Consider the following 25,972-nt stretch of genomic DNA (forward strand, 5'->3'; position numbering starts at 1 on the left):
TGGGAAATTCATTTCTGTTTTGGGGACCATTCTGTGGAAAAAAATAGGCCTATAAAGATGCAGAAGCAAGGAGTTTCCCCTGGGGCATCCAAGTTCTCAGATCCTGGCAGCAGGCCAACCACAGTAGTCAAACTGCTGGCAAGCCAGCTGGTCTTCAACATACCCACTGCTGCTGATTACCAGAGCTGGCAAAGCCCTGTGCAGTTTGATTTCAAACTGTGCAGGCAAAGGAAAGCAGAGGGCAGAGGACTATGACACCAGATGATTGACAGGTAGGAGACCTTGCCTACCTTTCAGGGTGGCCTATGGGGGTGAAGGAGGTAAAGATCCAGCCCACTGAACAATCCAGTTTCCCACCCCGATCTAGATCCTTTGCAGTCTAGGTGCAGGCCTGGTAGTGGGACAGAATCAGCCTGGGTGCCTCATAGATGAGCTTTGTTGAGAGCGGGGCAGAGGGAGTAGGACTGTTCTTGATCTTTCCGTGGCTTTTGATACTTTTAACCATGGTACCCTCCTGGACCAACTCTGTGAGATGGGCGCTGGAAGCACTGTACTGCAGGGCTTCTGATCCTATTTGCAGTGTTGAGTCCAGAGAGTAAGATGGGGTGGGTGCGGGTGTGTTAATTGGCTCTATGGTGCATATCAGGGCACCATTTTATCATCAATGCTTTTTAACATCTATATGAAGCTGCTGGGAACAATCATTAGGAGCTTGGGGCAGGATGTCATCATTATGCTGGTGCTGACTACACTCAGCTCTTCTCCATTACATCTTAATCAGATGAGGTTGTGCGAGTCCTGGACCAGTGCCTGGATGCAGTGATGGGCTGGATGAAGGCCAATATACTGAGCTTCAGTCCCAAGAATAGCTTCCTAAAAGAAGCAGTGGTGAGATTTCTTTATTATTATTATTTAAAAAAAAACCTCCCTGAATCCCATGGTATTTTCAACCTGTCTCCAATCTTTCATTCTTTGGCAAGGTGTCAGCTACAGGGTTTCCGGGATGAAACGGATTATCTAGATCCATTTCAATCTGGCTTTAAGTCTGGCTATAGAACAGAGACTGCTTTGGTCACCTTGGTGGGTGATCTATGCCAGGAACTGGACAGTGGGAATATGTGCCTGTTGGTGAGCTACAGCTCTCCCAGCTCGTAAATCGCCAAGGCCAGATTCCACTCCACCACACTGCCCAGCCACGAAGACTCTCCAGGTCCTCCTCGTCCACTGGCATTCTGGCACAGATACTCCTTCGCTCATTCACAGCAAACACTCCGGCACCATACAGCCAGACCTCCTCAGCACTCTGCTCAACCTCAGGAAGCCATCAGAGCAGCAAAAAAACATTCTGGGCACATGACTTGTCATGGAATTCTACTCATAGTGATCCAGAGCAGAACTCCAATGCATAGTGAGCAGAGCAGAGCAAAAACTTAAACACATTGCAGGATTCCCAAAAAATAGACCAGAGGCAATTAATATTTCATCCAGCAGAGCTTTACTGCTACTGAAGGCAAATGAGCATAATGGTCACAAATCTAATACATTCAGGATTGCCACTGTCCATAAGAAATCCAGTTGCAGCAGACATAACTTAAACTTAGAATAACTTATAATAAGGCTAAAGCTTAACACTATATACAGAACACCACACCAGAAGAGAGATAGAAAGATAAAGTGAAACTCAGGCTCCTTCTGGCCTATTATAGTCAGAATGACCTTGACTGAAAGATATAAGAGACCCAGTTTAAGCCAGCTGTACTCAGCTTCTCTAAAGGAATAACACAAACATCATGAACCTTCTGCTTGTTTCTTTCACACAGAAAAGCTTCCAGAACCCTCTTGAATCAGTGGCGTAGCGTGGGTTGTCAGCACCCGGGGCAAGGCAAGTAATTTGCGCCCCTAACCCATAGATTTGCGCCCCCTAACCCTAACCCCCAGATGTTGCGCCCGGTGCGACCGGCCCCCCTGCACCCCCCATGCTACGCCACTGTCTTGAATTAATCAGAATAGGAAATATCTCTACACATCAGATCAATACTTTTTGTACTAAAAAATGCAGACTGACACTGTTGGGCCTCTCAGCAGATCTTGGTGTGGGATTTGGGGCCACCCAAGATGGGTTGCCTCAGGTCACCTCATTAGTGCTCCAGCTATGCTGGAGCAGCAAGCTAGCTTAGTAAGGCGGACCACGTGGCACACCTTTCTAGCCACTTTCCACCCCTCTGAATTTGCTGTGAGGCAGCTGCTTCACTCTGCCTCATGGTAGAGCATATTCCTTTGATCCAGCAGGGGTCTACTTGTGTATGCATATCCATAGTTATATGCATTTGATATATTTGGCAAACTTCTGGCGGGGAGAGTAAACAGCACAACATTGCAATGAAAGCTGAAGAAAAACAGATGAGCCCATAAACCACACACTAAGATCAGCTACCAAAACCTAGTTATCCAACACAGGAAGTGGAAGCACCTCCTCCCAAGATCACCGGGGATGGGCGAACGGCAGGGGAAATGCAGTTTAGCCCTTTTCCTTTAGCCACCCTTATTTCCCCCATTCCCCATCCCCCCAAAATTCTTATTTTTTTGTCAGCCGGATTGCTGGCATGGAGACAGCCAGCCTTCACATCCCAATCCAGGGGCGACCATGACAGCGCGTCCCTACAGCTGACCGACAAGCACCGCGGGGGACGTCCGCTGCCCCATCCAACCCCCCTGAGATTGTTCCACCCGTATTTCCTTGGCTTGCCGCCGAGTCTCCCAAAGGAGAACTACATTTCCCAGAAGGCCGCGGGTCCAGGCGCAGGCGCAAGAACCCCCCTGGGAGCCGCTGCGGCGAAGCCGGCCCTGTGATTGGATGCAGGCGGTTCCGATCGAGCTGCCCATTGGCTGTCCCGAGCGCTGTGTCCGATGCCGGAAGGGGGAGGGGGTGTAAAGCGTTATGGCGACGACGGTAGCTGAGACGGAGAGCGGGGAGGGCGCGCAAGAGATGATGGAGGGTGAGAGGCCGGGCCGTAGCGCGCGGTGTCCGAATCTGGGTTGGGGCGGGCGAGGTTGGCTTCGGCCGTTGCGGGGAGGCTGCGGTTCAGGAGCCGTTAGGCGTCGGCGTTTTGCGGGAGGTGGGCGCTGTGAAGGAGGCTCACCGTGTGTTGGCGGGGAACCTACTTATGGGGCGATGGGTGTAGGGGGGGCATTGGGAGGAAGCATGGTGGAATAATGGTATTGGGCAGGGGAAACTGGGTGTATGCAAAGCAGAGGCGGGGGGGCAACTGTAAGAACCTCCCCGAATCTATATCCATATCCAGTGCATGTTCTTTTTAATGCAGCTTGTTGGGTCTCTCCCCCCCCCCCCCAATTTTTTTTCTTCCAAAAAACACTTGGGTGCCTGACTTCTGTTACGCTGTTAGCGTGACCTACAAAATATATCCCTCCTTATCTGTGTGGCACCGCTAATATAATTTTAAATAGGTGACGTCTTTTCGAAGAAGAGGTATCTGATAATCCTTCCTCCCGCCAGATTAATCGGTACCACTAAGTGGTCACTGGAATCCTTGGTGTCCGCAGTTTAAACTGACACACACAGGGATCTTTTATATTCTTTAGGACCCCATTAGTTGCTTCACATGCTGCCTCTTGCCTCCCTTTCAGTGCTTTACTTTACCTTGGAAAATAGTGCATTGAGGTGTTCTGTATGGTAGTGTAGGAATTGAAATTTTAATATGTATGACTCTCTTGTACTGTGAACAATAATGTGTGACTGCTTTTTGTGGGGACAGGAAAATTATTTAGGAGAACTCTGTTCTTGGACCTTTGAGGAGGAATTGCTGGTTTTGTTAGTATTTAAGAACGATGGGTTATGAATTACGAAAAAATATTACTCCGGGGCTTTTAATCCCAAAGGCCAGTAACCATATTAAGGCTTGAGACCAGGAAAACAAAACACAATGGGTGCTCCATGAGTAGTGCAAAAGAGCACTGCTATTGACCCTCTCTATGTTCTGTTGAAGAACAGTAGGAATAGTCATCCTAGCGTCTTAGTACTTTTCCCAGTCGTTACTAATTCTATTCTGCAGAGAGCAAAAAAAATTAAGAGCTGAAATTTCTTCACATGCACTGTTTCAGTAATCCTTACAGCAACTCTATATGGTAGGTGAATATTATGCCTGTATTACAAGTGCAAAATTAAGACTGACAGAGTGATGTGCCAAAAAATAGGGAAAAGAGTAAGTTTATGATGCAAGCTTATCTGACATTTGAATCAAAAACATCCTAGGGCAGGCTCTAATCTAGGGGTGGCAAAGTTCACGCGTGTTGGAACTGCTGTTTTTTACTAGAACCCCAAAATCTGCTGACAAGAAGCAAGTGCAAATGATGGACAGTTATAATTAAAGGGTGTCTCTGAACACATTCTCAACCTAAGGATTTGTTTTCAGTTCTGTACCAGAACTGAACTGAGCTCACAGTTATTTAACACAAAAGTTCACTTCTGGTTAGCTTTCTTCATTTTAGCAGCCCAATATTTTATTTTATTTGGGGCAGAGTTCTTTTGTTATTTCTCTTATTTAACAATTGGAACTTAGAAACCCTACCTGAATTACTGCTAATCATCCTGAGATCTACTAGTAGATACAGATATGCCTTTTGCCCATACCTTCTGTACCAGTTCCCTCCTGTAATCAAATCTACTATGATATAGATTAAGCACAGAAATTTTAAAAATGAGCCATCTTGGTCCCTAAGTAAGCTCCATGTAGGCTTGATATACTTAGGTTACTTTGTCAGATTCTGTACAGCTACTGTTTTTCTTTAACATCTGTTTAGACTTTGTGATGTTGGATACATATGGCAAACTAGATGTGTATGCAGTGATCACACATGGCGATCTGTGTGTGGTTGGTCCTCCTTTTCTCACATACACAGTATGTGCAGGAAATTCATAACATCTGAAGCAGTCCTGAAGTCTGCGGTGGTGTCTTGGAAAGATTTCTATGCCATGTGTTACATGAAGTAATTATAATCTATACCTGCAGACTAGGTGGAGAAAAATGTACAAAAATCTTGGCAGGGTGCTCTTTCCTTCTCACTGAGTTGCCATAGAACAGTCCTCGGGCATCTGCTAATAAGGTTTCTTCCTGGAAGGTCTGAGAAGAGGAATCCTTGTTTGGGCTAATGTAGTAATTTATAAAAACAAAGATCATGTAAGCTAAACACACATGATAGTTCTATGCTCCCCACTTGGATCCATAGAGAACAATTACAAGTCATGTCTTACTTTTAGCTGGACACTGCGTGAATATGCCAGTTAGCTAGTAGCTTGTGGTAGCATTGAGCATTCCAACTAGCGATGTTGTTCTTTGAATCCTATTTTAAGGCTATAGACATCTCTGCATAATGCCTGTGGGTGAGTCCTGTTACACTCAAGTCTTGTGGCAACTTAAAGCCTAACCAATTTTATTGTGACATAAATTGCTTTTTGGACAAGAGTACTTTAATCACTGAAAGCTTATATGCCATAATGAAATATTAGTCCATGCAGCAAAATCAACAAAGAATCATGGCTATTTCTCTGGAAACAGATGAACTCAGTTGGGTATACTTGTGAGTAAGCATGCATAGGAGCAGGCTGCCCTTCTCTTATGTTGCAAATATAGAAATTCCAATAGGAGAGGAGAGGTTACCTGTGCCCCTCCAGATGTTGTTGGACTACAACTCCCATCATCCCTAACCATTGGTCATGCTGGCTGGGTCTGATGGGAGTTGGAGTCTATCATCTGCAAGATGGTCACAGGTTCCCCACACCTGCTTTAATACTATTAGTAGTTTATATGTGTGTCATTGTTTGCTTCCTTCCAGAAATAAAACTTAATTACAGAGTGTTTCTTTTACACAGTTGACAAGAGGATTGAGTCTGAAGAGTCGGGAGACGATGAAGGGAAGAAGCAAACGGTTTGCATAGTAACAGACCTCAGTCAGCAGAGTTTGAGGGATGAACAGAATGGCGAGAATTCAACAGGTAAACTGTTATTCAAGAAAGAGAGATCATATGTTGGTATACACTTGAAGACATATCATAACCCATCACTTTAAAGCTTTAGGAGATGAGTTAAGCAGGAGTAGCTAACATGGTACTCTCTAAATGTTGAACAAGCATTCCCATCATCCCTGACTACTGGACATGCTGACTGGGACATATAGGAGCTTGAGTCCACCGACATACAGAGGGCCATAGGTTAACCACCCCTTGTTAAAGTGTTCTATACTTGCAGGCTTTGGGGTGTAATTTTTATACTGCACTGTATATCTGCCTCCAGCAATGCTTTTGTATGTTTTGGACCGCATTGTTACTCATTTTCTGATAGTGTGCTGCTGCTGTTCTTTGATATACTAAAAACTTAATGCACTTTAATAGATATAAATTAAGATGTTCTGGGTGGTTGTAGAATACAGTGGTGCCTCGCAAGACGAAAAGAATCCGTTCCGTGAGTCTCTTCGTCTAGGGGTTTTTTCGTCTTGCGAAGCAAGCCCATTAGCGGATTAGTGCTATTAGCAGTTTAGCGCTATTAAAGGCTTAAGGAATTAGCGGATTAGCTGCTAAAAGGCTATTAGCAGCTTAGTACCTTAGAAAAAGGGGGTGAGGAGCGAAAAAAACACCCCAGGAATCTCAAGACATTTTCGTCTTGTGAAGCAAGCCCATAGCAAATTCGTTTTGCGAAGCACCTCCAAAACGGAAAACCCTTTCGTCTAGCGGGTTTTCCGTCTCGCGAGGCATTCGTCTTGCGGGGCACCACTGTATAGCTGTTCAGTTCCTATGAGCAAGATTTTTTATTTTTGTTTCTGTCTTTGTCATTCCATATAGCATCCACATTGGCCTCTTTGTAATGAGAAGTGGCTGATTAGTTCCTTGCCTAGCAGAGGGTGTACATGGTTCAAAAGAGCTTTCACAATTGTTGAAAGTGAAGTTTGAGCTTATGACCTCTAATGGGTCTGCTCAGTAATTTCCCCCCCTCAAAGTCTTACAGGAATACATGTTTGAGCATGCCATCTTTTAGAGGCAAACAGTGGTGTTTGGGCATGCCTGTGTCCAATGAACAGCAATTAAGTCTCCTCTGATATTTTTTAATCTTCAGTTTTTTATGTGATTTAAAATTAAATTGAAATTGAAACTCAAAACAAAAGATGTTTATGGTTAATACTTTAAGCTTAGTACCTTTTCTTGTATTTAGGCTACTGTAACATTTTTATTGTGAAATCTAATATTGGCCATCAATCAGTTTTGACGAAATTCTTACTTTGCAGAAAAAATGTTTGTATTTGGCTTGATTTGAGAGCTCCTACTTTAATGCTGGGTTAGAGTTCAAACTATTGAAGAGACTGTCTTGGCTGTTTCACTCATCCAAGCTGTGCTTGTTCTAATACAACCTCTTCCTTCTGATTCAGTGTAGTACCCATAATATGTTTTAGAACTTTCAGCTGGCATTCTGTTTTGACTTGGAAGTCCAAGAATAAGCTACTCAGGTGTAATAATATGCTCCTTTTTCAGTGAAGTTTAATTTGGGGCTTTTCCAGGCAAATTCATACTGGAGCATTTATTAAAAGTCCTCTGTCATCCAAGGCAGAGATAGACAGCTTCCCTGCTTGCTTCAACTTGCTACATTTGGATAACCTGCAGAGTCATATAAGAACAAAAGAAACTAGAATATGCTGGTAATTAAAGCCACTGTGGTCTGTCTGAATCCAAAGCATAAGCATGCGTAAAAATATCTATTTGTTGCATACACCTTTTCTTAATCTGCTACTGAATGGAAAACAGAATGTTTCTTCCTCATCCCATGCAAGTTTATAAAATGTCATATACCCTTCTTGTCAATCCCAATAGCATTTTTCTTAGTTATAGCACACACATATCCACAAAGAAAATGTGGATATTTTTGTATGAATGCACACCTTTCAATATAAAGGCATATTCCTGCAGTGGCCTCAAGTCATACCAAATTATAATTACCCACCTGGAAGGGGTTATAAAGCTGGATTGTATTAGGTAACACTACATAAGGAGCCCATGTATGCTAAAGAGATATCCAACATTTGGGGTAGAATTGAACTCCACACTATTAAACATGTTCTGTCTGCATAAGAATATCAGCTTACCAGATGGAACCATCCCCGTTCACTGCTCTGGGGTTTTCCCAGCACCCTCAAGAGCCAATTTTGGGATGGGGGGAGCCCCAATGTGTGATCCCTTAGTTCAGTGATGGCCAAACTTGGCCCTCCAGCTGTTTTGGGACTACAGTTCCCATCATCCCTGACCACTGGTCCTGTTAGGTAGGGCTGATGGGAATTGTAGTCCCAAAACAGCTGGAGGGCCAACTTTGTCGATCACTGCCTTAGTTGAATCCTGCCAATTGTTTCCAGCCTATTGCATAAGAAACATCTGTTGTTCCTGGGATCTATTTCAGATGGCATGTGTTATATGGAATTGTGAAACAGGAGAGCGAGGGTTTTAGAGTATCATGCTAATAATATGGCAGATGCACCAATTAATATCTGAGGTGGAATGATTATGTTTAGCTGGTGATAATGTGAGGTTTAGCTGCTGATAACATTGCAGTGTTTAGCTGGTGAGTTATCATGATGTTGAAAACCAGAATTCGCCTAGCTCTTACACAAATTGTGATTCGTGATATATTGCCACCTCAGATATTGTGAAACAATTATCATGATGTGAACTTTCATACCAGTTTTGGACAATATTTCGCCCAGTCCTATCATGCATTTTGAAAACTCTGTGAACAATCTGGGCATAATGGCAGCTTTGTCTGGCAGGAACTTCCTGAACAAACTGTTTTGCCACAATGGGTGCAACTGGGAGTAACTGAGATGATTGGAACAAGCTCTAGTATTATGTTCCTAATGCTGAGATAGCCTACTGTTACACAAATGACTAGTTTTGTATTAATTGCCAAGACCACTGCTGGGTTTTTTCTAATCCTGGCCTGGGGCGGGTTCATAATCTGGCATGCAAGTTTGGCACAGAAGCCTGCTTCTTTCAGCCCAGTTTGTTTTGGGCTGAGGACTTGCAGCCTGTATTTCATCTCCTGCACATGTGCAGTTTTGGCATTCTGACAATTTTGAGCTCCTTTATTGTACTTTGCCTACGTCCCTGTGGTGCACTCAGAGGGAATTTGCTTTCAGCCTCAACCACATGGTGGCAAAAATGTCAGCTGACTTCCCAACAGATTGTGACAACCGCTTTGATCATGAATATATGCTAAATTAATAATAAGCGAGGTGGGCAGGTGGTTGCTTTGTATGTGTTTCAGTATTAACTAAATGATGACATTTTCACAGCAAAGTTTCTGCTGGCTTGTAGACTAGCGTTGGAGCTGCACCTTGCTCATCCCTAAATTGCAAGAATTCTTGCTTTACTGGATTTCAGAACATTGGTGGCTTAGGCAACTATTTAATCGGATTGTGTTCTGTATTTGTCCATGAATGAAATATACTGAGATGAATTCAGTGCTATTATGATCATTCTGTCAGCGCAAGCATTTCTACTTGACGGTGGGAACATGCCCCTCTCCTTCCCCTGCACACTGCTTTGGGGGTTCTCCCAACCTTACACACACACACACACACACACACACACCCCGGAGCCATTTTTTGGAGGGGCTGGGTAAGCAGGATTTGTCATGCTGGCTCCCGCTAGCACAACTATTTAGTTAAATCCAGTTCATATCAGCCATCCAGTGCTTATCAGGTGGTGGGAATGTGTGTGGAATTTGGGGGCATAAAAGTTGACTGTAGCGGAGTAAATAGGCAAGAGCATCCAGTTGTTTTCCCCACACCTTGCTTTCCTTTGGCCCTTCTTGCTTCCTGTAGCTGATGATTTGAGAGCAGAAGCTTGCAGAAAAGGATTGGGAGGAGAGAGGGTGGCTTTGCACATAAGAGAGCAGGTGTGGGGCACCTTTGGCCAAACTATAACTCCCTTCAGCCCCAGTGGGGCGAGTGGGTTGGTGGAAGTTGCAGTTCAGCAAAATCTGGGGAGCTAAAGATTCTCCTTGCCTGAGACAGAGCAAGGGGGCTCAAGAGGGGAGGGTAGCGAACAGTTGGGTGGGTGTCAGCAAATCCTGTGTGCTGGAATAAATGGCTTCTGTAGCCTTCCTGGGTCATTATTTGTTCACAAGTTTGTTATTGTCTGAGGGGGAGATTGCCATGAGCCTGTTAGTCCCGTCCCTTCCATTGCATCCCTGCTTGCTTCTCCTGCCACATGTTGGGAAAGCAACATCTATAGTAGGAAGCTCCCTTTACTTGTGCAGGTCCTGTGCACAACTAAGAACCTTGACATTTCAAGGTTGTAAATTGCTTGGGGAGCCTGCACAAGTACAGTTAGCTCCCCACTGTCAATGCTTGCCCTTCCATGCTTGAAAGGTGGTGAAACTGGGGCTGTGTCAGAGGAGATTGAGGCCCTGGACTCTTCTCCCAAAGCAAAAACAGGCCGCAAAACCAATAAAAGCACTGCTGGCAAACTTCGTTTTGAAATAAAGAGAAAGAAACTTCAGTTGCTTGGCTGCTACATTTTGGAAACGTCCTTCATTGGGAACATGTTTTATGTAACAATTTCCACCAAGTACTTGAATCACAATACCGGCTTCTGTTTACTATAGTGGCTGGTGAACTTGATGGAAATTGCTATACACCTGGAGTTCCTTTTTTCCCCTGCTTGTTCCTGCTCATTGTGTTGAGGCTTGAATGCCTGAAGAGGGCTTATGCTGCTGAACATTACGTGAAGGAGAAAATCCACCCACCTGCCAAATGGAAAGCTTGCATGAATTATTCAGCACAAATCTCTGAAGTCCACCTCCACTCATGCATACAGAGTGAGAATTGCATTTAGGAACGAGGTTGGGTTTTGAAGGGGGGGAAATCAAAGCAGCAAAACAGTTTCTTCAAACAGCTGGTAATACCAGGTTCCCAGTGTACTCTAATGAAAAAAGTGAGACCTAATAACACAGCTTTGCAAATATATCTGGCTGACTTTAATCATGAAGAATGTGGCTGTAGTTCTTCAGGTGGCTAGACCAAGAAATTGGTGTTCTGCCACCAGATAATCCTTGTGATTTTTGTTTCTTCCATTCCAAGAGCTGTGCCATGTTACCCAAAGGGAGCAGGCTGCAAAGATGGCCGATAACTAATCTAACATTTCTGGTAACAGTTATACAGTTTGTACAATTAGCCACTTTGCCGGCTATGATTTTCCTCCTTTAGCCACTGAAGCACAACTTCTGTTAGTGCAATGTTGTAAATGTACTTTTTGAAGGGTTCATCAGTATTGCTTCCTTCAGTGTATATCACACTTCTTACTGGCAACGTGACCACCAGGTTAGGAGACCTAATCCACTCTGAATACGTTAGGTGCTCCCTCTCTCTTTTGAAGGCATTCTTTCTCCTATGGGAGAGCTGACATTGCAAGCTTGAGTTCAGTTGATGAGCAGCATGGGCTTTAAGCAGAGTGCATTTGTTCTATTGCAGCTGAAGCCGAGACGCCGGTGGATATGGAGACGATTAGCCTGGATCCGGAAGCAGAGGTAATGTAGATTTAATTTACATTGTAGCAATACATGGGAAGGGCCGACAGTGTGATCAAGAATTTCTTTCCAAGAGTTAACAGATTTCCCCCCTTTAAAATGTATATATTGTTTCTGTGCTGAGATCTAGGGCAATGGTGGGACAGGTACTTGGTATGAGAAGAGCTGGATCACAACAGCAGAGAAATTGGGGGAGAGAGCTTCAAAGGCAACAAGATACGTTGCTGATGGAAAGTTGATACAAAAAGGGGTAGAGGCATCTGCCGTTCTCCTTTTTGTCTTTGAGGATCTGCACTGTCAAGCTGTTTTCAGATCCGTTGGTATGGTGGAAAACTTTTGATTAGACAGCATGTCAAAGGGCTCCACTTTCCCTATAGAAGACTATAAAAAGGAATTAGTTGCCTGCTCTGTATGTCTCATTCCCCAAAATGCAAAAGCAAGTGGCACACACAGTGTATTTATAAGCATATAGTTGCAAAGCATGGAACTGACACTTTCCCCACAGGATTTTTGCTACAGTAGAACCTCGGTTCCTGAACGCCTCGGTTGTCGTACATTTCGGTCCTCGAACGCCAAAAACCTGGAAGTAAATGCTTCCGTTTTTTAACGTTTTTCAGACCCCAAATGTGTGATGCGGCTTCCGCTGAGGGCAAGAAGCTCTTGCAACCAATGGGAAGCCGCGCCTCAGTTTTTGAACGTTTCAGAAGCCGAATGGGCTTCCGGAATGGATTTTGTTCGAGAACCGAGGAACCACTGTACTATGGTAGCAATGTAAACAGAAGGAAGAATTGGGTGGCTTTGTGTGTTGACAGATGTACTTTTGTTTACATATTTACATAAATGTGCATGTGCTTTTTAAAAAGGGGAGGGGGCAGCCAAATTGCTTGGCTGATGCATGGGGAGGGGTTTAGCCTGAGATCTGAACTAGCATTGACATCACCATATACATTTGACTTTTCATGGCAAAGTTGAAAGGAGCTGGGCCTGTCCCACAGAAGAAAAATAGGGCCAAATCCTTGTGTTTCTGATTGCTGAAAAAGATCTAATATATTCGGCACAGAGCCCCTTCTTTTAGGAAAGAGTTGTGAGTCCTGCACAGCAATTGTGCTGATTTGTGTCTCTCTAAGCAGAAGGCCCTTGGGCTTTGAGGGTTCTCATCTAGTTAACAAAGGCCAGCTTTTCTGCACACTGTGATGGTATCACCCACCCTTGCAACCCACATGCTATAGGCCTACAATCTACCTTCATGCTACTTTAGGAGTAATATTGAAATAAACCTTTGTGTGAATACTAAGACGGCTTGTGGCTTTTTATTACATTTCAGGATGTTGATCTGAATCATTTCCGAATTGGCAAGATTGAAGGGTTTGAGGTGCTCAAGAAAGTGAAGGTGAGACTCTTAAGGAGCCTTCTCTAGATGAGCTGATATGGCTCTGCCATGGTTGTGTAACTGAGAGCATGCAGGGCAGCCAAAGTACTTTGCTATATTTCTCTAGCTAGAGGGATGCAGCATAATGGAATAAAGGCTGCATTTGAGAAGAGGGAAGCAGAGGGCACCCAGAAGTACACTAGTAGCATTCCACTGTGGGTCAAATTACATATGAAGAAGAAGAAGAGTTTGGATTTGATATCCCGCTTTATCCCTACCCGAAGGAGTCTCAAAGCGGCTAACATTCTCCTTTCCCTTCCACCCCCACAACAAACACTCTGTGAGACTTCAGAGAAGTGTGATTAGCCCAAGGTCACCCAGCAGCTGCATGTGGAGGAGGACCATGGCTGGATCTCCCAAACTCTTTAAAAAGCAAGTTTGAAATCAGCCACCGAGTGAATTAACTCAAGGAAGCAGTGCTTGGGTGCAGGAATGTTCAACCCTTCACCATACCCTAAGCATTTCCTCCAATTCAAATTCTCATGCACACACAGAGCTACTAATAGTTTCACCATGAGAAAAGGTAGACACAAAACAGATACTTGTAATATTTCCCAAGTGGGGCTAATATCCACTTCAAGGGCAATTTTAAGCTGGAAAGTGGCATGAGTGCAAGCCTCAATGACCTGAACACAGTTGTTTTTAGGCTTTATAAAGCACATTGGAAAATCCAGTAATTTGTACCACTTAGTTTGATTCACTATCTCCTTAGCTGGGCTGTGCAGTTGTGTGCTATAGATCAAATTTCATTTTCTCCTGGCCCAAAGACAGCCAGGATTGGCAACAACGTGTCTCCCCCCCCCCCCCCCCAGTGAAAATGCACAGTAACCTGTTTTGGCCACAGCAGGAGTCTTCATCTGGTGGGGAATGGGTGGAGATATTAAGAATTGGTGGAGGAACAGGAGAAGAACAAATAATTTGAGTGAGGGCAGCATCCACCTGCAGAGAACTTATTTTCAAAGCTGTTTCATACACCGTATTAAGTGCATCTGTTGGGAGTGAGACTTGTGCATTACTGTTTTTACATCTTTGTTTATCTTCTCTCTACACATCAGACTCTTTGTCTCCGTCAGAATTTGATTAAGTGCATTGAGAATCTGGAACAGTTGCAAAGTCTCAGAGAACTGGATCTCTATGACAATCAGATTCGAAAGATTGAGAACTTGGAGGCCCTGACAGAACTTGAGTGAGTACCTGGGCTATATAGGGCTTTAAAGGCTTTAAAGGTAATTGCCAGCACTTTGAATTTTCTTGGAAATGGACTGGAATCCAGGAAAGGTATTTCAATACTAGTGAGAGATGTTCCCATGTTAGTCTCCCTCTTTCAGAATGGCTATCCTCATTGTAACATGCTTCTTTTTTTCCTGGATCATAGATCTTATTGTAACGTGCATGGTTATGTAAGACAATGACTTCATGCAGGCACCATTCCATTGTTAATTCAGACATTGTGCCTAACTATACTTAGTACAAAACATGGTTTTTGGTTGAGTGGCCAAATTTGTTGTTCATATAAAGAGAGACTACAAGCTATCATCCCACCTGCAGAAGCTTCTTTCAGCCAGTATATACAAAGCTCTTTGATTTCCTCAATCCGTTGCCGGACTGCAATCCCCATCATGCCATTCTGCTGGAGGAGGTGATGGTCATTGGAGTCCAACAACATATGGAGGGCCACAGATTCCCTCCCCCCCCCCCTTGGTGTAAAGAGAGAAGTTACAGATTTAGACTGGGATAATCCAAGTTCAAACCTCCAGTGAGCCATGAAGCTTGGGACAGTCCCATACTCTCTCATCATACCCCACTTCTGAGTCATTGTGAAGGTAAAATAGGAACCAGCTACATATATAGCACTATGAGCTCTTTGGAGCAAGATTGGGATGGTATGCCTTAGAAGATGTCTGCATTTTAAAGTATTTTCCTTTGTTTCCTGTTTAGGGTCCTGGATATTTCGTTTAACATTCTACGGCACATCGAGGGGCTGGACCAGCTCACTCAGTTAAAGAAACTCTTTCTTGTGAACAATAAAATCAGCAAAATTGAGAACCTAAGCAACTTACAGCAATTACAGATGTTAGAGCTGGGATCTAATCGAATCAGGGTAGGTATTTGATGGTGGTCTGGATCCGTCATTGGTATAACTGAGAAATCAGCCATATCAGACAGGAGTGGGTAAAAACTTTCAGGTTGCAAATGTGCTGCTGCTGACTACAACAGTGACTTCCAGAGGGAGACTTAAGAAGCATGGAAGAAGTGTCCATTTGGCCTCCAAATGCTTTGCTTGGCTACCTCCCTGATTTCTATTAAAAAATGTGTTGCTCCCCCTTCTGAGAATAACTCAAGAAAAACATTTTAAAATGCAAGAGGGAAACTCATCACAGTGTTGATTGTGGCTGGCACATGGTTCTTTCAAGCAGCACACCGAAGGACAACTTCAGGTTGTTACATAAGGGGACCCAGACTTTGAAAAGTACTGGAGGAACAAAGGCTTGTAACTGTATACTACTGACAGCATAGATTGGAAGGTGGAAGAAAGCCAAACTGTAGACTTGGCAAGATCGGATAGTACATTAAGAAACTGTGATTTTAGGAAACAAGCCCCTCCCTCCAAAAAAAAAAAAAAAGATAATGAAAGTAGGGTAAACATCTGATAAGCAACAAGAAGTTGAGTGGAACTAGTTATGTGAAAGCTGCAACTCAAGCTAGAAGATGAAATGAAATTTTGAGACACAAATAAGCAGAATATTCTCTGTTCCAGTACATAATAATCAAACATCAGTGAAATAATATGACTAATAACTATTTATATTGGGTAGTCGGCATGCTGTCTTCCAGTCCCGTCATGTAATTGCTTGTTTTGAAAAATACTTTTAAACATAAGATACTTTTTCTTTCTTTTATTGACAATGCTGGCCCTGTCTCCACCCCTGAATATTCTGCCAGGTGGAATTATCTCATTGTTCCAGCTTCACATGGATTCCCCAGGTGCTTAATAATTAAGAAGGTACATCCTGCTAATGGGATTCTGTAGGCCACTTGTTCTGAGTGAGCCGCCCTAAAGATTCTGCCTTCTTAAGGAATTTCTTCTCAGAGCTTCTTTGGGAGTCCAAATGACAAAGAACTCAAACTTGAAACTGAAAGTTGCTATTCTGCAGCATTTCCTCACAGCTTAACTATGGATACTGTGTTAGTTCAGCTTGCTTGACCAGTGCAAAGTTGAAGTCATCAGTCATACAGCATGAGACTTCTGATCTGAATCATCTCATGAGCCACCTTCAGTATACAAGTTTGTGATAAAGGAGTGGGTGGGGTGATGTTGGGTAATTGACTGTGCTACAGTCTTACTAAGTAGTGAATGTGTTCAAGAGGTTTGCTTGCTAGAATCAAGGATTGTAATGTTTACTGTGGTCAATTTGCAGGCAATTCAGAATATTGATACGTTGACTAATCTGGACAGTCTGTTTCTGGGAAAGAACAAAATCACCAAGCTTCAGAACCTGGATGCATTGACAAACTTAACAGTGCTTAGTATACAGGTATCAGCCCTGGACTTCCCATTCCATTTATTTATTCATTTATCATGTCTGCTTTTTCCCCCTCCATCATATGAACTTTGCAGCAGTTTAGACCTTTCAAAACTAGAATGACAAAAAGACCAGTAACCTCTATGAATGAAGGGAGGCAATTATAGTTATAGTTCAGATTGTGGAAGGAAGGAACTGTCAACCAGTTCTCTCAGCTTATCATTTTCCAGTCTTAAAATGAGTTCTCTACATTTCTTCAGCAATTTGCAATTGAAAAAAATGAAAATTCTTCAGCATCTTAGTGAGAATTTATTCTAATAAACACATTTGTGTATACAGTTTTGATTAATGTACAGATTTTTACAAGCAATTTCTCCTAATGCATTTTAGTATGATATTGTCACTAATATTTGCATTTTTATGCATGCTTTCCTCTTAATATATGATTTTTAATACATTGTTTGTTCAAACTGCATCAGAAATTATGCAAAGGGTTACTGAAAACATAAAGTAATGTGCATGGGCCAAGGTGTACATGTGATATTGTGCAGCTGCACAATGACTCCGAGATGTGTATAAAATGTGCCGTGCAAATACAGTGAGTTCAGTAGAGAGACGTGTAAATTTTTTACCTGAAAAATCTGGTTCTGTCATGTTAATCCATTTTTTATCACCACCCTAGAGCAATCGGTTGACCAAGATTGAAGGGCTGCAGAGTTTGGGGAACTTGAGGGAGCTGTACCTTAGCCATAATGGCATAGAAGTCATTGAAGGGCTGGAAAACAATGTGAGTTGCCTATTTATTGTTATTTATTTGGCGCCATCCTTGTACAGTGGTACCTCAGGTTGCATACGCTTCAGGTTACAGACTCCGCTAACCCAGAAATATTACTTCGGGTTAAGAGCTTTACTTCAGGATGAGAACAGAAATCGTGCAGTGGCGGCAGCAGGAGGCCCCATTAGCTAAAGTGGTGCTTCCGGTTAAGAACAGTTTTGGGTTAAGAACAGACCTCCGGAACGAATTAAGTACTTAACCCGAGGTACCACTGTACATGCCATTTTACAAAGAATGGGCAGTCAGGTTTCTACCCCAAGAGGCTTATAAACTAGACACAGATTCAAGGGAGGCAACAGAGGAAGGGGGCAGAAATGGGGGAATATGGAAAGAACACACATTTATTTTAGTTAATGTATAGGCTTAATTTCAGTAGAGCATTGGGACTAGGTGGTTGTTCTAATGACTTCATGGAACGGGTGAGTTTTGAGGAAGGAAGGAGTTGCATCATAGAGACATCCTGGAATGGCAGCTGAAGGATACAGGACGGCAGTGAGGAGAGCACAGAGTTGTGTGTGTGTGTGTGTGTGTGTAAGCAGAGTCTTTTGAGGGAGCAGGAGACCTTTGGATTACTGAAGGTGATTGGAGATAGAAGACTGTAAGCCACAGGCAGGGATATGTCTGGATATAAGTGTGTGGAGATAAAGTGAGGAAGGCCATGGAGGGGTTTGAAGTTAAGGAAAAGAAGTTTGTGTGGTGAAGAGGAAGCTAGTGTGAGGAATTAGGAAAGGGTGTTAATGTGGTCAGTTACAAGAGAGATAAATAATTTTGGCAACAGTACTGGATAGAAGTAGGGAAACCAATGTGAGGAAGCAGAAGACCAGCAAGGATGCTGCGCAATGTGAACGTGAGTTTCTGCCAAAGGGGAACAAACAAAGGGTTGTATTTTTTGTACTGTGGGAAAAGGAGAAGCATAGAGTATTTAGCCACGCTTGGTTATATAAAGCAATATTGAGGGAATTCCAGCACACTAGTAGTATTTTGGGAAGTGGGTTGTGCTTTTCTCTTGAGGCGTTATATTTATCCAAAAAAAATGAGTTTATGTCCAAAATTGGCCTGCTAGTTCTGGCCAGTTCAGTAAATTTTTCCAATCCTGATGTTTAGATGCCAAAGGTCAAGTAGGGTTATACCTTAGGGAGAGCAGTTGACTCTGCAGTATGTATGGTTGATGAACTTTGGCTATTTTGCTACATGGCATGTCCCTTTATGCCTATTAATGTTTTGTCCAAGGATGCACAATTTGCAAGAAGACAAGAATGAAAATAGAGACTGAAGTTTTCTTTATGCTTGTTTCAGAATAAATTGACAATGCTGGACATTGCGGCCAACAGGATCAAAAAGATTGAAAATATTACCCATCTAACAGAGCTCCAAGAATTTTGGGTAAGTCTATGAGAGGGAGACCAAGAAGTGCTTACGAACCAGCAGCATAGCCACGATGGCTATGTTTGGCCTCCACTGTCAGAGGCAGTGTTTGTCTGGGAATCATAGGTGGGCAGAGTACTGTTGTGCTCATGTCCTGCTTGCAAGCTTCCCATAGGTATCTGGTTGGTTACTCTCTAAACAGGAAGAGCTGGACTAGGTGGGACATTGGCCTGAATCAGAAGGCTGTTCTTAAGTTTTTAGAATGGTGGCTTAAGACCCCGATAACCTGATCTGGTACTCAGTCGCTGATGGTGTGAGAGAGTTTCCAACTCTCTAAAGTTCTGCAGTGACAGAACTTTAATTCCAGGCTGTCCTGCCAAGCGGTCAGAAATTGGGGATCCAGAAAGGCACCTTTAATACAGCGCTCAAACAAAATTATTGTACTGTATTTTGGGGAGAGCAGATGTCATTCCCATACACTGAATTTGCATGTGTGTGAGAGCCACAGCATGGGAAGCACTGGGCGCGAATAATTAAGTCTACCACGTGCTTCTCAATCCAGTCAAAAGGAGGAACAAGCATGCATCCTACTGTCCCCACCCTTGCTGCTTGTTGGGCCTTAGGACTGCTCCTTAGCTTATACCAGTCATGTGGGAGCCGCAGCAGCAAGGATTCCTTTTGTGCCATTTGACTTAATAGGAAAAGCCCTGGCCCATCTAGGGCCACGACCCTGAGATTAAGAGTCTGTTCTTTACCGACTCTCAAAAATTGCTGGCACTTTTCTTTTGTGTGTGTTTTACTCAGATGAACGATAACCTCATTGAGTGCTGGAGCGACTTGGATGAGCTGAAAGGAGCCAAGAACTTGGAAACAGTCTACCTGGAGCGAAACCCACTGCAAAAAGATCCCCAGTACCGACGCAAAATCATGCTGGCCCTTCCATCTGTCCGGCAGATTGATGCCACCTTTGTCCGGTTCTGAACCCTCTCCAGTCCCTTACCTTCTTCCTTCCATCCTTCCTCCCTCCCTCCCTCTCAGAGTGTCACAGATGGGATTTTCATCCACACTGCATCCTCTGTCTTCAACCCTCTGACACTTGAAGAGCAAACGGCTAACCAAGAGCACTGATAACAGACCTTGCGTATAATGCACACACTTGTTGTTTTTTGATTATTATAATTATTATTATTATTAAATCTTAAATGTGTGAGATTTCCTGGTTGTGACAGTGTCTGTTCCTACTGGGCAGTCTAGTAGCATGTTCAGAGATGTACTCTGAAACCTGAGCATTTTCTGTCTGTAAAGTGTTGGGCGCTTCTGTTCTTGCAAAATTGTGTGGTGACCCATTGGTCCCCTAAGCTCTTTCCCTGTCACTGACACCTAGTAGTAATAGCCCCTGAAACAACTGTTCAGAGCTGAATAGCACCAGCATTGTTTTACATATTGAAATAAGCCCAGGAAATGGGGACAGGGAAAGGATGCTCACACTGCGGAATGTAATCTGTAATTCTGTTCCCTTTCCTAAACTGAGGAGGCAGGACCATCATGGATAGCCTGTCTAATGAGCATAGTAGCAAGTAGTTGCAAGCCAGCCTCTATTGTGTAGTTTAGCAGCTTCTTCCAGTCTACACTTTGAGCTGCATTCCATAATGTAACAGCTGGGTGTTGTACCTGTCAATATTTGCACTGGAAATGATAGGTCACATCCTGGTTCTTCTCATTGTGCAAGCATGCCTGTATTCCATATGCTTCTATTTGCCATTCTAGCCCTCTCATCTGCAGGCGTGCATTCTGATGGGATGCAGTTTAGCAGCATGACGTTTCCATTTGTTTACATGTACTTGAACTACTTGGGACTCCTGCATTGCAGGGGGTTGGATTAGATGACCCTCGGGGTCCCTTCCAAATCTATGATTCTATGAATACATTGCATTCCTCCTGCTGATTTATAAAGGCAGACTCCTTTATAGTGGCAAAACGAGCTGCACCACTTGTGTGTGAAATTCATATGGTGTTAATTTGTTGGGGATGAGGGGAGAATTAGCAATTCTATTGATGATCAAACTGTGACTATTATTGCCAACTAGTTGTTTTATTTATTGCAATTAGTTATATTTCTCATGCACCTTTCAAGATCTAAATCCTACCAAGGCAGCTTACAAGTAATATTCAAGTGCATACCTCAAAAACACAATAAACAATACTAATATATTAAAATACATCAGAATCCTTCCAGCAGGGCAGTAGATCACCATGTGGTGAGGGGAACAAATCTAGGGGTGGGGTGTTCTCCTGTCTCCCGTTCCTAGAAGCCTTCCTACAGGAGAGTTGATGGTAGATTATCCTGGTGGGAAAAGGGGGCACAAGAGTAGGGAAAGGGATCAGGGTGAGATGGTGCACAGTTTTATATCTCTTAACGCTAAGTTATTTAGGACTCTCCTTTGTCATTTAGGAGTAACCAACTAAATGTATGCATAAATTTGAAGCCAATGCCTTTTCTTAGGGGCTGTTGGACATTACTTTATCTGTGCCTCATGAATATACCCGCAGTGGAGGTGAACGGTCCTCTATTTTGAACAAGTGTCCTGGAAGGCACCATATTGCGAAGTTATCTTTCAGCAACTCTTGAGAGGGCCCTCGGCAAATAGTCAGAATATATCGGTTTGAAATCGTCTTTGCAGAACAATTTTCTCCAAAGAACTGAGGGCAGTACATTGTCACAATATGGCTGAACAGTGAATTGAACCTGGGTCTTCTTGGTCGACCTAGTGCAATGCTGTATTCAACTTATCCCATGGCTCTCCTGCAGAGAGTGCCGAACTTTTCTTCAGGAAAGCAATTCCGGTCAAGCTGAGCAGAGTAATGTGTGGTGCTGTACTGGCCTTGAGTAAAGAGATTTCACTCCTGAGAACTTGGCACCACAGACATTGCAATCTTTATTGATCATCTACCTAAGAGTTTTCTTTGCATGTTGAAGTGATTTCTAAATTGACCTCTCTGTTGTATACCCCTGCAGTAGTATGCACTAGTCACAAGAAGGAATCAGAAAGCTGAAGAAAAGCCAATGGAACAGCTGGCATCTAGAGGAAAGAACTGGGAGGGGGGAGCAGTGTTAATGTTAATACCTTTCAAGTTTATCTTGGAAATAAAATGTTAGTTCAGTTGAGGACACAAACCACAGGGAAATGGAACCTATAGAAATGTAGAGTTTAAGGTAGACGTGAAAAAAGTTGATGCTCCACTATGTGTATGACTTGCGCCTAGATGTTACCCATCTTGATTGATCCCCGGGTACCTGTAGGTGTGAGGAATGCATATCCTGTAAAATTAAGTACTCTGGTTTTCCTGGTCCTTTCCTTGCCTGTGTTTTCCCCAGTTGCCTGAAGGTTTTCCTGTTGTCTGAAGACTGAGCTTAGAAGTTAGTTAGGCTTGTTGGTTTCAGAGCTGCTGAATGCCAAGCTTTCCATCACTCTCCAATTATGATCTCATAGGCGACGGCTTCAGAACTCTCACGTCAGCAGCAGCAGGTGAGGTTTTAACAACTCTCCGTAGGACAGATTGTTGTCTAGGCCCTCCCCAACCTGGAACCCTTCAAATGCTTTGGACTACAGCTGCCCTCCACCACAGCTAATGGAGGGAAAGGCTATCAATGGTTACTAGTCATGAGGAATGTGTCCTACCTCTCCTATTGGAGACGGTTTGCCTCTGAATACTATTTGCTGGGAAATGACTCCAGAAGAGGGGCCTATTTTGCCTATGTCCAGCTTGGGGACCTCCCATAGGTAACTGATTAGTCACTGTAGGGAACAGGATGCTGGACTAGAGGCCTTTATTTGCATCCAGTAGGGCTCTTATTAGGAAACAGGAGGCATCCAATGGAGTGAAGGAGCAGTAGTCCCTCCTCCCTTTTTTTCTTCCCACCTCCCCTTCCTTCCCATTGATCAGACAAAGACTCACTTGACATGCTAAAACCTGACAAAATGTGGCTGCTTACGTTTATGCTCGGTTCTACAGATCCACACCCTCTTACCAAACAAAGGCAAGGTCCGGTAAAATTATTAAACAGGAACGGTCTTGGGAACCTGCCTGCAAGTTTCAGATTCCTCCACCTTATGCATACACCCAGGAATCTCTTGGAGTGGATGGTGAACAGCAAGAGAGTGGGAAAGTAGAGCAGTGGCATTTTACTGACTTCAAAACTCAAGGGAAGAAAGACCAGGAGGAGGAGGAGAATAACAGTACGTTTAGCATCCTTGGAATCTCACGGGATACGTGCAATGGAGCCACTATCTGATAGCAACTCAGCAGAGGGAGGGAGAGTATGGACGCAGTAACTTCATCAACATTACCAGGTATTTTACAAGCAAACCTTTCTGCATATAAATTGGAAAGCAATGCAAAGTAGTGTTTGGGCATCAGGGGTGTTTGGGAATTTTGAACTTTGATTGTCATACCATGACCAGATTCAAAGTCCCTGCCACCTTGCATTCACCCCAGCTGAACTGGGAAGCTCAGCTCCAGTCAAGCCTAAGTCTGTCTCCTGCCTAGATTCCTTGTCTTATATGTCTGGTTTTTTTGCCATGATAGAATTTGACACCATCCACAGTCTGAAACAACTGGAGTGCAGCAGGTAGCTTCATTACAATAGCTGCATCTGTCTAATGAAGTGTTGGTTCAACACCATCCACTAAAACAGGTAGCCAGTGTGAGCTCTCCGGGTATCATTGGACTACGGCTCCCATCATTGTGCCATTGTAATGGGCTGGCGGGTGTTGTTGTCCTACAACATCTGCAGGGCACCACGTTGGCTATCCCTGCACTAAAACCCCAAGCAAGCAAGCAATGCCACAAACTGCAGAGTAAAACCTCAAACTCACTAACCTAATCTGCCTGGGATGGAGGAAGAAATCCTTCCAGAAACTCAAATCACAGGTCAGCCCAACCCAACTTTGAACTTGTGGCCACCACTGAAAGAAACTGCTGGGGTGCAAGTCCCCCTGATGTGTTAGCTGTGAAACAGAAGGGCTTTTATGTATTGCAGTGGTAGGATGTTGCTTTATTTATTTCTCAGGTCCCTTTGGCATTGGGCTGAGCATATTTCCTGGTGGCGGGAGATGGGAGGGAGAAAGAATTGCAGCAGGACATCTTCTCACACGTTTCTCTGGTTTTCATCTTTGAGTCTGATCTGTACTAGGACTAGTTCTCCAGGGTTTCAGACGGGGGTATTTCCCAGCCCTAACTGGAGATGCTGGGATTGAACCTGGGAATGTTCTGCATAGAAAGCACGTATTCTACCACTCGGCGATGGCCTTTCCCCCACTTGCACTAGTGGACGTCTACATCAGAGAGATGCATTCCATCACTAGTTCCAATGCAGTACAATCCTGTGTTTGTCTAATGGGATGTAAGTGTTACTGCGTTCAATAGGACTTAACTCCCAGGTAACTGTGTATGGTAGATGTGACTAACCCGTAGCCCTCCATATGTTGGTGGATGACAACTCCTAACATCCCTGGCCCTGGCATTGCTGGTTGGAGCCAATGGAGTACCAAAGCATCAGGAGCTCAGAGAACGACAGGTGAGCAGGATTGCAGTCCTGCTCCAGAGAAGTAAGAAGAAATACCTACTTTATTAATTTATATGGGATATTTCTAAACCTACCCGGACCCTGAGATCATCTTCTGGGGCCCTCCTTCGTGCGCCGCCTCCTTGAGATGTCCAGAGGGTGGCAACACGAGAATGGGCCTTCTCTGCAGTGGCTCCCCATCTGTGGAATGCTCTCCCCAGGGAAATTCGCCGGGTGTCTTCATTATACACCTTTAGGCACCAGGCAAAAATGTTCCTTTTTAACCAGGCCTTTGGTTGACCTGATCAACATCCCATACCCATTTAAAATGTGGCTCTTTTGGGGGGGGGGTTATTATTGGGTTATTGCTTTTATTTTTATTTTATATACTGTGATCTTTTTATGTGAACTGCCCTGAGACCTCCAGATATGGGGCGGTATATAAATTCAAATAAGAATAAGAATAATTAAACAAAAAACAAATAAACGTTACCAAATACCATCCTGTTGTACAACTGCAATAAATAAAACAGTTAAAAACAAATTTCCAAAGAGAAATTGGATACTGTCCCCAAGACAATCTTCAGTTATTTATATTCAAATAGTTTGCATCGGTTGTGAAAAAGAGCTGGACATTGGTGCAGGATTCCATAATTAGGAAGCCTAGTGTAGAATTTGAAGTCCATTTAGGAAGTTTTTTCCAAATGGTTGAAAGGCATTAATTAGTTCAGGTTTGCTATCAATTCACCATGCAGTGAATGCGGCTTTTTTTTTCTTGGAAGCTAACATTTTGTTTCTAATTTCACCCTCCAGTCAACGCACAAACTGAAGTAATAGAGCCAATAATCACAACTAGCCTCTTATCCTTTTCCTGCATCATTTCTGGTCAGACAGGTTTATACTGCTCATTTACCATAGTTACCCAACCCCAGCTGAGCTGCCAGCTGGCAAATTCAGGAAGCTGTCAATTAAGGGTGAAGTTTGCTTTTACTTCCTATGTTTCTAATTTGGACCCTTGATTTGAATTTCAAAGCCAAGGTGTAAAAGAGCTCAAACACAAAATCTGCATGTCTGTTGTTGTTTTGAAAAGATATATTCAACATTTTAGTTATGTAAAATAGTCTGGCATGGTTTTGCTGCTGCGTATCACTCATATTGGATATGCACTAGGGCAGTTCAAGAAGAGAGTTTTACAGCCGTTGTCCTGGCCCTCCCTGCCGAACAAAGAACTCAAGCTCCCAGTTCAGTTTCTGCCAAAGTCTTCAATGCATAAATCAGATCGGTGCAGAGGTAAAGCACAGATTAATTACAAGGTGCAGCAGGCACACAAGAGATATAGATACAGTATATGGCTAAGCAGAAGCTAAGCCATTGATCCAACAAGCCACATGCCTGCAGCTTGCTTTTTGAAGGGCAGGGCGAGCACAGCATTTAGTGCAGCAAGCAATGGGAATCTCTGGAGTGAGCAAACAAGCGGGCACTCCTCCCTTTACACCTCAACTACTCCCTTGCCTATCCTCTCTCAGCTTGACCCTCCCCTCATAGCTTTGCCAAACCCCTCTGTGAAGTGGCTCTCCTACTCCACTAAACAGCTCACCTGAGCCCAAACTGCTTGCTCACCTGCCTACCACTCTGTTATCATGCTAGAGTTGGCATGGACACCTACTGGTG

General features: G+C 43.6%; 2 protein-coding genes and 1 long non-coding RNA gene across 6 annotated transcripts in view; 2 read left to right on the top strand and 1 right to left on the bottom strand.

The window, feature by feature from the left end:
* Nucleotides 1–2,806: 2,806 nt before the first annotated feature.
* Nucleotides 2,807–19,947, top strand: PPP1R7 (protein phosphatase 1 regulatory subunit 7). Its single transcript, XM_083443099.1, has 10 exons — nucleotides 2,807–2,996; nucleotides 5,888–6,010; nucleotides 11,527–11,582; nucleotides 12,907–12,972; nucleotides 14,067–14,197; nucleotides 14,950–15,112; nucleotides 16,431–16,547; nucleotides 17,218–17,322; nucleotides 18,667–18,753; nucleotides 19,540–19,947. The coding sequence occupies exons 1-10, from the start codon at nucleotides 2,939–2,941 to the stop codon at nucleotides 19,714–19,716; spliced, it is 1,083 nt and encodes a 360-aa protein (XP_083299225.1). The 5' UTR covers nucleotides 2,807–2,938; the 3' UTR covers nucleotides 19,717–19,947.
* Nucleotides 19,948–20,794: 847 nt separating this feature from the next.
* LOC310678789 lies at nucleotides 20,795–22,163 on the bottom strand. Of its 2 annotated transcripts, none has more exons than XR_014511968.1 (2): nucleotides 22,031–22,163; nucleotides 20,795–21,828 (listed from the first exon to the last, which is right to left on the bottom strand). It is a non-coding gene; the product is annotated as an uncharacterized lncRNA (long non-coding RNA). The 2 variants fall into 2 exon arrangements; XR_014511969.1 differs by having other exon boundaries at nucleotides 20,795–21,079; nucleotides 22,031–22,158.
* ANO7 (anoctamin 7) overlaps nucleotides 21,825–25,972 on the top strand; it is a 33,200-nt gene continuing 29,052 nt past the window's right edge. For 2 of the 3 annotated variants that reach the window (XR_014511967.1, XM_083443091.1), the window contains exon 1: nucleotides 21,825–23,087. The gene's annotated coding sequence lies outside the window, so the exon portion shown is untranslated. Of the gene's footprint in view, nucleotides 23,088–25,456; nucleotides 25,592–25,972 lie in introns of those variants that run through there. The other variant, XM_083443092.1, reaches the window with a different exon arrangement.

The sequence above is a fragment of the Podarcis tiliguerta genome (genome assembly GCF_965153285.1).
Source record: "Podarcis tiliguerta genome assembly, chromosome: 5".
NCBI lineage: Eukaryota > Metazoa > Chordata > Lepidosauria > Squamata > Lacertidae > Podarcis > Podarcis tiliguerta.

What these genes read in the sequence shown, in the direction of transcription:
- PPP1R7 (XM_083443099.1), top strand. Translation starts at nt 2,939, where the DNA reads ATGGCGACGACGGTAGCTGAGACGGAGAGCGGGGAGGGCGCGCAAGAG. An exon ending in GCCTGGATCCGGAAGCAGAG is followed by an intron (nt 11,583 to 12,906) that starts GTAATGTAGATT and finishes ATTACATTTCAG; the next exon opens with GATGTTGATCTGAATCATTT. An exon ending in TTGAAGGGCTGGAAAACAAT is followed by an intron (nt 17,323 to 18,666) that starts GTGAGTTGCCTA and finishes TGCTTGTTTCAG; the next exon opens with AATAAATTGACAATGCTGGA.